Source organism: Macrotis lagotis, chromosome 3 (genome assembly GCF_037893015.1).
Source record: "Macrotis lagotis isolate mMagLag1 chromosome 3, bilby.v1.9.chrom.fasta, whole genome shotgun sequence".
Taxonomy (NCBI): Eukaryota; Metazoa; Chordata; class Mammalia; order Peramelemorphia; family Peramelidae; genus Macrotis; species Macrotis lagotis.
In genome coordinates this window covers 10,911,027-10,924,917 of record NC_133660.1, presented here as the reverse complement: position 1 = coordinate 10,924,917, position 13,891 = coordinate 10,911,027, and the positions used below count along the sequence as shown (strand labels likewise).

The 13,891-nt window shown below is 34.7% G+C and overlaps 1 protein-coding gene across 1 annotated transcript in view; it reads left to right on the top strand.

Moving 5' to 3' along the window:
* PPP3CA (protein phosphatase 3 catalytic subunit alpha) overlaps positions 1 to 13,891 on the top strand; it is a 353,655-nt gene that overhangs the window by 264,773 nt on the left and 74,991 nt on the right. The window contains 2 exon segments of the mRNA XM_074228106.1: positions 6,787 to 6,898; positions 7,847 to 7,992. Of these exon segments, the coding sequence (XP_074084207.1) occupies positions 6,787 to 6,898; positions 7,847 to 7,992 (258 nt within the window).

Here is a 13,891-nt window from a genome sequence, read left to right as displayed (position 1 = left end):
TTTTCAGGATATTTTTGATGAGACAGGGAGGTCAAGCATGCAAAGCTTTGATTTGAAAATGAAATAAATATTTATAAAAGAGTTTTTCAGATTTAATTATTTAAAAAAATTTTATTCTTTTCTCACTTCTCCCAATCGAAAAAAAAAAAGAGAACCCTGGTGAGAAATATGGGGGCAGTTAGTTGGTACAGTGGCTAGAGCATGGGTCCTGGAGTCAGGAGGACATGAGTTCAGATCTGACCTCAGACCCTTAATAATTACTTTGCTTTGTGACCTTGGGCAAGTCACTTCAGTTCATTGCCTTGCTAAAAGTAAAAAAAAAAAAAAAAGAAATATGCATAGTGAAGCATAACAAATTTCCACATTTAAAAAAAAAACACTATATGGATTTTAAATGAAGCGTTAAGGATAGTACACAAGTGTAGGAAATAGGAAAAGACCTGGATGAGATTCACCTTTCAACTCTAATTCTGTCACTACTAGTTATTTGAATCTGGGGAAATTATTTTATCATTCTGGGCCTCAGTTTATTCATCTGAAAAGCAAAGTAATAGATTATCTGAACTCTGAAGTACACCCTCAGGATCATATCCTAATTATCCAGACTTCACTTTCCCTTTCTAGAAACTAATCCCAAGCCAGCTAGGAAAGAATGAAGTGAGCCTTGCCACAGAGAAAAACAAAAAAACCAAAAACTGAGTAAGGGACACATTTAATCAGCAAGCATTTCTTAAGAACCTGTTATATACTAAGCTCAATTGTAGACTATGGGAATGCAAAGAATGATAATAAAAACACAACAGGGCGGCTAGGTGGTGTAGTGAATAAAGCACCGGCCTTGGAGTCAGGAGGACCTGGGTTCAAATCCGGTCTCAGACAATAATTGCCTAGCTGTGTGGCCTTGGGCAAGCCACTTAACCCCATTTCCCTTGCAAAAAACCTAAAAAAATCATATTTAAAAAAAAACACCACAACACCCACTGTCAAAGAACTATCAACTTTGAGAAACCGGATTTTCTTCCAGTCTGCTGATTATCAGCACATTTAAGAAGACCTATGGATGCAACCCCACTTGGGAGAAGCATTAACTGTACATAAGGATCCCTCTGTGATTTTATCATATTCTTATGTATTACATTAACTATTTCCCAATTATATTTTAATTAGGTTTGGGTCACATGCAACCTGCAAGCATCGCGTTCAACATCTTATTTCCAGTACTAGGAGACTTTTCTGAGTCTATTCTTATTCTGTATGAACATCCTAAACAGTCTAAAGAATCTAAATTAGCTAGATGGGTTATTTGCCAGCAGCACTTCCTTCTCCTTAAATAGTCCTGTTAACACCACCCTCACATGTTAATATTAGTAGCACAACCCAGTTGTGACCAACTCTTCTGTTGATCTCTCTCTCTCTCTCCCTCTCCCTCCCTCCCTCTTTCCTCCCTCCCTCTCTCTCTGTCTCTCCCTCCCTCCTCTGTCTCTGTCTCCTGTCTCTCTCTGTCTCTCTGTCTCTCTGTCTCTCTCTCTCTCTCTCTCTGTCTCCCTCTCTCTCTGTCTCTGATTCTCTCTGCCTCTCTCTCACTCATATATGTGTTTATACACAGATATATATATATATATTATATACATATATTACTATTTACAATGATAAGAAAGCTTATCAGAAGTTTTTGTCCTAAATGAATTAGTAAGTTGCTGCCCTCAACCTTTATATTCTCACAGGTAAATTGGACAAGTACAGGGAGACTTGACAATGTTTTTATTCATACTCAAATCTCAGAAGTCTCCTGAGGTTACTTTCAGTTTTTCAAATTGGCTCTACCTAGGATTGAAGAGAAACAGTTATGATTCAATTTGAATGGAATTGTCCTCGAAATTCAGTACCGAGTTTCATGGTCATAGAAAATAACCCTTATAGATTCTGTCTCATCTTTTTTATTTTGAGCAGGAGTCATTTGTGGACAGTGGTATAATAAATGAGGGAATGTTTTGACAATGAACCCTAGATTCCTTAGACTTTGATTTTTAGCCAAGGTCAGGACTCATTCTTTGGAGAATTATCTGGAATACACTAGGAAGGTTTGTTCATTAGAGTAAATATGTGTGATAGTTGCAGCAATAGCATTAACTTTAAAAGGTGTCCTAATCCATTTGAGCTTGGGTATAGATTATGGCTAGGTTCAAAAATGTAAATAGAAGTATTTCTACCAAGAGATACTCCATGACTGCTTAAATTTTCAAATGGAGTTCACTGACTCTCATCCTATCTGTCACTAAATTGCCTCTGGCTTAAGAGTAAGCTGATACTTTAGTAACCCATTGCAGGCTCTAGCCAGATCCAGGCTCTCAGGGATATAAACTAAGCTAGAAGCTTCATCCATGTTTAATCAGGGAGATTGTTTTATTTATTAGTTATGAAGTCACATAGACTGGATTCGGGTATGATGTAGAAGCCTCATCAAGAGATGTTCTGTGGTTCTGCAGTAGAACATCAGACAGATGGGCACAAAACATAATGTGGGAAGATAAGGTGATGCCTGGGATACAGGCACAAACTAGCTGGGCTAGTTGTCAATAAAATTCTGTTATTCTATTTTCACTGGATTTTATCCATGTTCCCCAAAAGAGGAAATATCCCTCAGAATCCAAAACTGGCTTTTCCCCATTCTGTTTTTCTTTTACCAACTGGCATTTCTAGTGATGAAACAACAAGTTACATTTCCTTTAGTCCTCATAGCATTGAGAGTTATAATATTATCTTCTATCATATCAATATAAGCATATCCTTTCATTCCTTAACAGAACTAGATTTCAAGTCACAAGCCCTGGGTTCAAAACTCATTTCTACCACTTACTGCTTTTGTGACTTGGGACAAAAATTCTCTGAACTTCATTTTCCTTGTCTGCAAATAAAAGAATTGGGATAAATAAAGTCTAGCTCTAACTTCATAATCCTATCATAGCCCATATTGCCTTATGTTATCCCCTCTTCCAAGACTATTTAAAGTTGGGAATAAAACTTCTGTTGACTGGAATGGAATTCTTTGAGTCTTAGTGGGGCTAAGTCTTAAAAGAGGCAATTTCACTTCGTCTTGGCTGGAAGGGAAGATGTGAGAAGAGATGGTAGGGGCAGCTAAAGTGGCGCAGTGGATAGAGTACTGGCCCTGGAGTCAGGAGGAACTGAGTTCAAATGCGGCCTCAGACACTTAATACTTACTTAGCCATGTCACCTTGGCTGAGTCACTTAACCCTATTGCTTTGCAAAAATAGAGAGAGAGAGAGAGAGAGAGAGAGAGAGAGAGAGAGAGAGAGATGGAAAGAAACTCCAGGAGAGGAAAATGGCCAAGTTTGTCATATTTGGCTATAGTTTCTCCCAGTTGCAACTACTAGAGGAGAGTTGGAAGGTCTGGGGAAGCTCCTCTTGCTGCCAGTAAAAGTTTGGACAAAGAGAAGTGATGATGAACCTCAGCCTTTCCACGTTTGAACTGAACCTGAGTTCCAACCCAGGAGGTGGGGTGAGGGTTATCTTCAGTTTAAGTAGGGCTACTAGGTATTGCAATGGAAGGATTGAATGACCTAATAAACCTGAACTCAGGAAGGCCTGGGTTAAAATTTGACTTCTTTTCCCCAGTGTCTGAGTTTCCTCCTTTTTTTTTGGAATAGGGATTGTAAAGTGAGAGAATTGCTTTTTTTAATCTCCAAGCACTATGTAAATGTTAGCATTATTATTTCTTGCACAATGATGTGTGTAAGTTTAGAGAGTCTGCAGGAATAAGAGCTAACCCAGAGGCAATAACTCTGAAGAGGTGTGTGGTTGGAACAGACCAGTGCTTATAGAGTTTTGAGGGAGATTTGATGAAAGATAGGCATAGCCCAGGATGATAGACATTGAATCCCAGCTTCTCTTTCTCCCTTTCATTATCCCTTCCTACTTTTCTTCCACATAAAGCTACATCCTTTTTAAAACTACTTTAGAGTGTGCGTGCTCAAAATCAATAGGCAACTATACAATTAGCACATATGAATAGGATGAAAAAACTTTTAATCAATATTTTAAAATACTTAAATATTTAATATGTATTAAAACATTTAAATAAAAATAAATAGAATAAAATTAATTGTACATAGGAAATTAATTTTTAATATGTTCAATTTAATACACCTAATAACTCATACACGTCATATACCTTTATTTGGGAATGAAGAGAGCCAGTTTTAAAGTTAGAATCGGTTTGTCTGGATGTGATTCTTGCTAAAAAGGGAAAAAAAGGGGGAGTTTATGGGTCCATCCTAATGCCCTTCAAACTCTCTCCAAGAAAAAAAAAATCATTCGCTAATTCTTAGATTCACAGCCAATTGAGACAAAGTATTAGACAAATCTGTTGTTTGGTTGTCTGAATGATTTTTTTCCTTTCCCTTTCGTAATGACTGTGGTATCCATGACTGGTGGAGACTTCAAATCTCTTATTCCCCAATGGATCTGTGATTTCATCTATATAGATATTACCTCTGACCATGAATATTACAGTCCATCCATACCTACTCTTTCATAGTGAGGCTAACTATTTTAGAAATGGACAAATTATAGTTCCATTCAATTCTTACCTCAAAATAAAGAAAATCCCCATGATGTTCTTATACACTTGTTTCACCATGTAGGAGTATCAGAACACAAAATGGAAAAGTAGTTGCCCACAAAAAAAAAAATGTTGTCACTGGCAACAGATTCATATCAGATGTCGAGAAAAGAATTCTGGCACAAATCTTCCCTCTAAATTCTCTTCTCACCCATGGACTGACTTAACACACCACTACTGCAATCTTGGTTGGATTTGAGATTCTAGACTATGTTTGGGAAGTGATTTTTAATTTCTTTTGATACTGACAAAAAGGAAAATGAAATTCAAAAACAGTTATTTTATCCTTAGATTGTCATAAGCAAAATAATTTTGGGGGTAAATTATATATTTTAAATAATCTTATTAAAAGAAACAAAAATAATAATAAAAAGTTTATGCGAATTGGTCTACTCAGAATAAAAAAATGGATAATATAGAAACATTTGTAGAAAGTATTTTCATGTGAAATTTTTGAGAAACCAGCTATGAAAGTGTTAGAGTAATTAAGCCTAGAGGTGATAAAGGCATATGATAATGTCAAAACAGGATGTTTAACCAGCCTGTGCCTTTTCAACAGATGGCAAAGAAAGAAAATGTGGTGCTTTGAAAGTGATTTCTCTAGTAATATTTGACAAAATTTAAGAAGCCCCCAGTCAAGATTTTAGTAGGAAGAGAGGTTTCAAGGTTAACTTCAGAAGAAGAGTTGCTTCAAACCAATCCCCCCCCCCCATTTGGGTTCTTTAAGATAACGGAAAGTTTAGCTATTTTAAGATTTAAATATAAAAGGAAAACATATTTAATTTCAAACCCCAGTTTGGGTCTCTACAGTTGCAACACGTGAAATTTTGAAATGCAAAAATTCCATTCATTGATATTAATAATAGTTTAGAAATATCCATATTGAGATGTGATCTTCCAACTCTGCGAAACGTCACTAGAGCCATTATTAAAACATGTACACAAATACTCAACTTTTGACACATGGCAAGTAATGAGAAGGATGCCTGGACCAAAAGCAGGGTGCAGTCCACTAAGTTGAAAAACTCATTTGCATATAGAAGCATTTACGGGAACTCTAGCAGTTAACCAAAATACTTGGACTAATATACAGATTTGTCACAAATAATGAGATCAGTGAATAGTGACTAGCAAATTAATTCAACATATGTACCTCCCTTTATTGTCAGCTGTAATTACGGCTTGTTTCGACCATTCCTCCCTCTCTATAAGAGTAATAGAATTGAATCATACATATATGTGTGAATTATATGTCGTTTATATTTATTTTGGGGAGGTCATATTGTGTTTTGTATAATGACTGTCTCCAATCAATGCATGAATGTTTTGTAAGTTAAAAATGATAATTGATCATAGACAGGACACTATTGCATTAAATTCTTCCATGTTTCCAAATGAACTCCAAAAATTGAGACCGGATTATGATGTTCTAAATTGGATGTTTGTGTTTTGTTTTAATAAATTTATCATTTGGCTTGAACACTTTGTTACCAGAATGCTATTGAGATATCCAAGCAGAGTTGGATCATCATAGTGTTCCCTGAGCCCAGAAGATCTTTTTAAGTCTTGCCTCTGAGACATACTAGCTGTGTGATCTTGGGAAATCATTTAACTCAGTGCTCCAGAAAATTCTAAAATTACTTGTTGCCATTGAATTACTGATTTGTATTTGTTAGAGAGAGCTTCCTTCCAGGGGATTTCCCTATACTAGATCCCTTCCCCTCAGCCCCCCCCCCCAACACTCCCCAGTACTTCTGGAACAGATTCAAGGGGATTTGGAAACATTTAACAAAATAAATAAACACACAATCAAACACAGATAATGTTAACATATTGTTTTCTGAATCAAGATGGGGCATGCAAGAATCCTTATGTTCATTTAATGATTCTTCCCTTTCTATTTGACTTTGACATCATTGATCTACACCAATAAAATGGCAGGTCTAGACCAAAAAAATCAATTACAAATAAAAATCTGAAAGCCTAGGGAGCATTCATCCAGAGAAGAGGCAATTATTTTGCCTTTATATTTCAAGTATCTAGTACAATCTCTAGAACACAGTAGATCTAATAAATTTACTCATTAAATATCTAGATTATGATGGAATGAAAACATGTATTGATTGATCATTTGTTTTGTTTTTCAGTGTGTGCTGTATTTATGGGCCTTGAAAATCCTTTACCCCAAAACACTGTTTTTACTTCGTGGAAACCATGAATGTAGACATTTAACAGAGTATTTCACATTTAAACAAGAATGTAAGTATTTCTCAAGTTTGTTACTACAAACAGTAAATGTTACAAATGAGCAGTCCCTAAGCTTTTTATGTCCTGTTTTCTATGTCAAAAATGCGTAATTAAATAAAAAAAATGAAGTAGGAAGTGAGATCGTATCTGGATTTATGTGGCCATTTGGATGTTTCTTTGTATATAGAGGGTAGAAGGGTGCCAGTTCAGATACTACTCTAAGCACTTTTACAAAAATTTCATTTAATCCTGAGAGTCAGTTGTTATAACTATCATCCCTATTTTACAGTTGAGGAAACTATGGCAGCCAGAGGTTAAATGACTAGCCCAGAGTTACAGTTAGTAAGTGTCTGAGGCTAGATTTGAACTTAGATCTTCCTGACTTCAGGTCCAGTAAGTGCTCTGTCCACTGAGCCAGCTAGCTTCCTTTCTCTGTAGAAGGAGAAAAGGGATTCTTTAGATAAAGGGAGAAGAGGCTAAGAAGGAAAGGAGGAGTAGGGGTGAGAAAGAGAAGTAGAATGTGCAAAAAGAAAAAATAAAAAGATCAAGGGAAAGAGGAAGAAAAGAATAAGTGAGAGAAGGAAAAGCAGGAGATGGAGCAAGCAAAAGAGGAAGAAGGAGGAGAAGGAGGAGAAAGGGAAAATATTTAAAAATGAACAACCATAAAAAGCAATACTACAATAAACACATATAATCAAGTTACCACAGAGAAGATCCAGAATTGAGAAAGTGAACAATTTTGTTTTCTTGGTGTGACTACACAAGCAAAAAGAGCTTGGATATCAAAGTACGAATATACATCTTTATGTGTGTGTGTGTGTGTGTGTGTGTGTGTGTGTGTGTGTGTGTGTGTATGTGTGTGTGTGTGTGTGTGTATATATACATATATATATATATATATATATATATATATATATATATATATATATATATATATATCTTACTTTTATTTCCTTAAAGGTAAAATAAAGTATTCAGAAAGAGTATATGATGCTTGCATGGATGCCTTTGACTGCCTTCCCTTGGCTGCACTGTTGAACCAACAGTTCCTTTGTGTACATGGTGGCTTATCTCCATAGATCAACACCTTAGATGATATCAGAAAAGTAAGTCTACTTACTACCCAAACCTAATCTTTCAGTATATCTAGTTACCAATAAGCAGATTCAAATCACCACAAGGTTTATGCATTTGTGGACATATCATCTTAGTGTTACTATGAAGTTAGGTTTAAACTTGGTCATGTTTTTAGTCCCTGAAGGTGAAGATTGGCTATTTTGTCATTTTTTGTCATATATTTTTTTTCCTTAGAGCCAAAGTATTGACTCTATTTACCACTTGAAAACTGTTGTGTTTACTAGATTTCATTGAATAATTAATGCAGTATTTGTACCTTAAAATATATTCTTTATTCATTGTTTTGTGGCACATTCTAAACATTCATTGTATATTCATCAGGAGTGGAATTTCTGCATTATCTTAGAGAAGAAATGAAAATCATTTGTTTTAAAGAATGTCACTTTTAGCGCTTCCTTTATTATCTATGACATTTTAAAGTGATGTGACAGATTTTGTTTTTTTATGATGATATTTTTTGGTTATATTTGCTTGAATAAAGATATTCATGTACTTTATTTAATCATAGCATATTGATTTTATTTAAAGAAAAGATGGTTAACTAGGGAAAGGCATTCTATCCCTTGTCTTTTTTTCTAGAATAAGGCTGAATGAATGTACTGTACTTATAGCTTCAAAGATAATAAGGAACAATGAACCAAAATGTTCAATTCTTTCTGGCAATAATAAAGAGAATTATGATTGTAGTTCCAGATGGAATATTTAAATAGTAATGGAGATAGTATTTCTATAATGCCTTAAGGTTTACTACAAAGTTCTTTACATATGTTATCTCATTTGATTGTTATAACAACCCTGAAAGAATTTTGTTGTTCACTCATTTCCAACTTGTCGTGACTCCATTTGGGGTTTTCTTAAGAAGGCAAAGATACTGGAATGGTTTGCTATTTCCTTCTCCAACTCATTTTGTAGATGGGTTAAGTGACTTATCCAGGGTCACAGAGCTACGAAGTGTCCAAGGCCATATTTGAGCTCATTGACAAAAGATGAATCTTCCCTAATTCTAAGCCCAGTTCTCCATCCACTGTGCCACCTAACTGTTTTATAATTATTCCTCCTTTTACAGATGAGGAAATTGAGCCTCAGAAAGATAAAAGTTAGTAGACACAATTCTAAGTCCAGAACTTTATACACTTTACCCCCAAGGAAAAGTTAATCATATCATTTATAGGCTTGATCATTCCCACAATCTTTTGAGGAAGCCCAAGATGTATAACAATATCATTGTATTATAATACAATATTGTCATATTTTTATAGTATTATCTTTTTTATATTAACTTTTTGCTAAACAAATGAATTAAGTCCCAGAAAGGTGGGATTGACTTGCCTGAAATTTTAAATGGCCGAACAAGTACTGAAATGGGCCTTTTGAGGCCTATGTCATTGTTGTTCGTGAAACTTGATCCAAGCAAAAATGGGTGTTACAATTTAACTACACATTCTTTGCCATATATCTTTAGTGTTTGTGGCATAAAAGTTAAAATCATATGGAGGGATTCCTTGGTGTTGGCATTTGTCATAAAGGTTTATAAGAAGTCTCTAAATGGGAGGCAAATAGACACTGGAGTCAGAAGAAAGACCGGGGTCAGATCATGCCTCTGCCACTTAATATTCATGTGATCTCGGATGAGGAATTTAACTTCAGTACGTTTTAGTTTCCTTACCTATAAAAGGGAAAGGTTGGATTCAAAGGGGTCATTTCTGAGGTCACTTCTAGTTTTTGGATCTGTAATATGAAATCAAGACAAGTAGGTGACTCAGTGGACCTTGAGTCAAGAAAACCTGTGTGACCCCAAGCAAGTTACTTTACCTCTATTTGCCTCAGTTTCTTCAACTGTTAAATGGGGATAATAACACCTATTTAGTAGTATCGTTGAAAGGATCAAATGAGATCCTATTTATAAAGCACAGTTGATGATGAGAGATAGACAACATGATATCACATCGAGAGCATTAGATAGGGGTGGCTAGGTGGAGTAGTGGATAGAGCACCAGCCCTGGAGTCAGGAGTACTTGAGTTCAAGTGTGGCCTCAGACACAATTAATAATTGCCTATCTGTGTGGCCTTGGACAAACCATTTAACCCCAATGCCATGCAAAAACTAAACAAAAAAAAAGCATCAGATTGAAATTAGAAGCCATGAATGTGATTCCTGACTTGCAATGACAAATGATTTGAGCCCTCTATGAGTTTCAAATTACTCCTTTGATTCCTAGGCTATCTCTATTTTGCCTCTGTGATCCACCCTTTCTCTTTTCAGCTCCAGGCTAATCTTTCTGGTCCTGTTTCATGTGCCTCTATGTTATATACTCTGTGTTCAGAACATTGACCTACCAGCTGTTCCTCCATTCTTGTGTTTCCATTCCGGTTTTTCATTATGAGACTCTCTAAGAAGCCCTCGTTTCTAAGGACTCAGCTCATGTTACCCCAAACTTCCATCCCCTTTATCTCCCATTGTTACTTGAAAAGTTACCTTAGGTTTATATATTTGTTTACATGTTGTACCATTCCTGTAGAATAGCAGTTCTGTTTATTTGGGTTTTTATATCCCTAACACCTAGCATTCAGCCTTCTATATCATAGATGCTTACTTGCTAGAATTGAAATGAGTTCAGAATGGCTTACGCTTTATAAGCATGTTCAAAGAGGAGTTGGTGACAAAAACTCATGCTTTTGGTTATTAGTATGACTTTAGTTGCTTTTGACAAGAATCAGGGTCATTTTTCCAAATTACTGTGTTTGGACTGGAACAACTGAGATTTGTTCATTTTGGATTAACATTTCTAGACTGTGAACAAGGCAAGCTATTGTATATCCCTTTCTGTTTCAAACTGAGTTGGATTGTACGCAGACTCTGGCTCCCACTATATGCTAATTTCTCATGAAAGTGGTGAATTGGTTTCTTAAATGGCGCCTTGGTTTCCTGAAGGTAGTGAGTATCACGGCCACAAAATATTGAATTTTAAATTTGACTTAGTGTTTATTCTTTAGGACATAATTGAACACTCTAAGAGATTCTTTGATATCATTTATTTGATTGTCATTTTCCATAGTATTTCACCACTTAGTGGTTTGATTTGTTTCTTCTATTGTGTTTTAAAACCTCATTGCTAGCCAAGTTATCTGTGAACATTTTTAATGGCATTTACTCAAGCAATTGTCAAATAAATTGATGATTGTTCCCCCTTCTCTCTTAGGGCTGAATAAAAATGGCAGCAAATATTTAATCTAATAAATCATATTTCCTAATCACTAATTATTACAGCCAGTTTAGCAAATAAAAGATGAAAGTATAAATGAACAATGTTGATATTATAATAAATAATGAATATTAGCTAAGGGGCACAAGAATTAACTTTAGACAAATTGCACTGCCCTTGACTTTTACATTGATCACTATAATTATCTGACCTTGCTGACACTGTTAAAAATGTTGGTGATAGAAGACCCACAACATGGCACCAACATGTAAACAAATCTGAAGTAAATCTAAAAACAAAGTTCTTGTCCTTGTCTAATGAAGCAACTCTATGGATAGTTTAGGGACTGTTATAATTAACTCCATGTTCATTCTCTTCTTCCTCATCAAAAAATTTTATGGACTTCCATACAGAATTGGAAGAGAACTCAATTTGCAAATGTGTTGATAATTTTTTTATGCTCCAACAGTATTTTTTTCTAACATGAGATGGAAATGTTAGATGAATAAATTTTTTAGGTCATAAATATTTTAAAACATTCTAAACAGAGTCCTCACAACCATGGTAGGAAGACACTTAGAGAAGTTAATTGCTTTTGCCTGTAATATGAGGGAGAAAAGTAAAATGACTCAATCTTGCAGCTCTCTCATTCAAGTCAATAAGCTCCTAAAGGTCCAGGAGCCCTTTTACATGTTTGTTTTACTTGCTGTGGGGTAGAAGAAATAAATTGGGGGAATTTGGGAGTAGAGGGAGAGGAGAGCAAGAGAGAGAGAGAAAGAGAGAATATATATATATATATATATATATAGATAGATAGATAGATAGATATAGATATAGATATCTATATCTATCTATCTATCTATATCTATCTATCTATCTATCTATCTATATATCTATATCTATATCTATATATCTATATATATATATATATATATATATATATATATATATATATATATATATATTCTGGAGAAGTATCAGACATAGACCAGGCACTGAGGAAAGGAAATAGACTTTTCCTTTTGCTGAAACCCAAGCTGTTCCTTTGTGATATAAATACTGGATTCTTGGGGACTAAGAAAATAAAACCCTAAGACTATGTATCTCTACTTGAAGTTATGGGGATGAGTTTAATTACGAGCTCACTACCCTTCCACCTTTGAATTGTACAAGCTATATTTAAATAAATAATGTCTTTCCTAAGTGAAATCTATAGTGATTTACACAGTTCCCAAGCACATGCATTTTTGTATTGCTCATTTAAAAATACTGATGACTTAAAAAGAAGAAAAGGAACAGAGGATTCTTTTGAACTGGCAATAGATATTTTTGAGTACTGCATAATTCCCAGGAGGTACGTATTTGATCATTCCTATTGGATAGTTCCCCTCAACACTTCATTCTGAGACAATAAAAGGAGCTGAGGCCTCCAAGTAATACGTCCTGTTATTGAAATTGAATTGAACTTTTTATGTACTCCGTCGCATTTCCTGCAACGAGTGCCTCATTCTGTAATTAAGTGGTAGAGTAAATAAGCCTTACATTTTTTTGAGTTTCTCAGTTTGTCAGATATGAATGTTTTAGTTTCCACCACCATTTACTTGTATGACTCTTGTATGACCATTGATGAGCTTCTCTTTCACTGTATTTACAGTTTTTCCAACAATAAATTCTATTTTCTGGTTACTTGATCAAACTTTATACTGTAGCATTTCAACAACTGGAATGTCTTTTGCCTACTCTTTTGTGTTTGGAAATAAATACACAGTTCTTCAAAAGCAAAATCTATATTTTTATGAACAAACATGATTTTAGGGGTATTGTGGTTACAAATGCATGAATTTTTTAGATTTCTGAAACCAGTTAGAATATTTTATGAGTGAGATAAAGATAGAAATTTAGGAAGTCTTGTCTTACTAAAAACTTTGGGGTGTTAGAAACATGAAAAATTGCCTTATTCTTTTCAGGTATTAGTAAAAAAAAAGTAGTGCATCACTCTTCGATTAATAAATCTGCCCCTTTCTATTAAAAAAGGAAGAAAAATTTGATAGACTGCTGGATTGAATTATTCATGTGCCTATATAGTATTCAAAGAAGATAATAGTTTCCTTCTGAAGAATATTAATTCTTAATGTATTTTCTTATCTTTTTTGTTTTACATGATTTTCAAATGAGATTCTAGGATGTCAACTTAATAAATTGACAGTTAAAATATTAAAGGAAAAACTTTTCTTAAATTCCTGTACCAAATGCCCTCTAGATTTTATTACAAAATATTACAGAAGCCAAATCAAATCCTACTTATATATGTTATTCAGCAAACTAATTCCATAAGTATTTAAAGTCTTTAAAACCTAGAATTGTGATATGGAGGAGATGCTGGAGGTAACCTGATCTTTTCTACTTAACAGCAACATGATTTGCATACAGTTAGCCAAAATTGTAATGCTTGGAGATAGTGGCAGAAAAATGATGAATGGATATTTTGAATGTTGGTGCTCCTAATGAAACCAATGTGGATTACCATCCATAGTTTTGGAAACTCCAGATAAATAGTGATGAAATGAAGACCCTTTTCTTGTAGAATTCTGTGGAGGTATAATTAAAAAAAAAAAGCCAACCCCATTTTCAACCACACTGTAGTTCCCAATCTCTCCCACTTGGT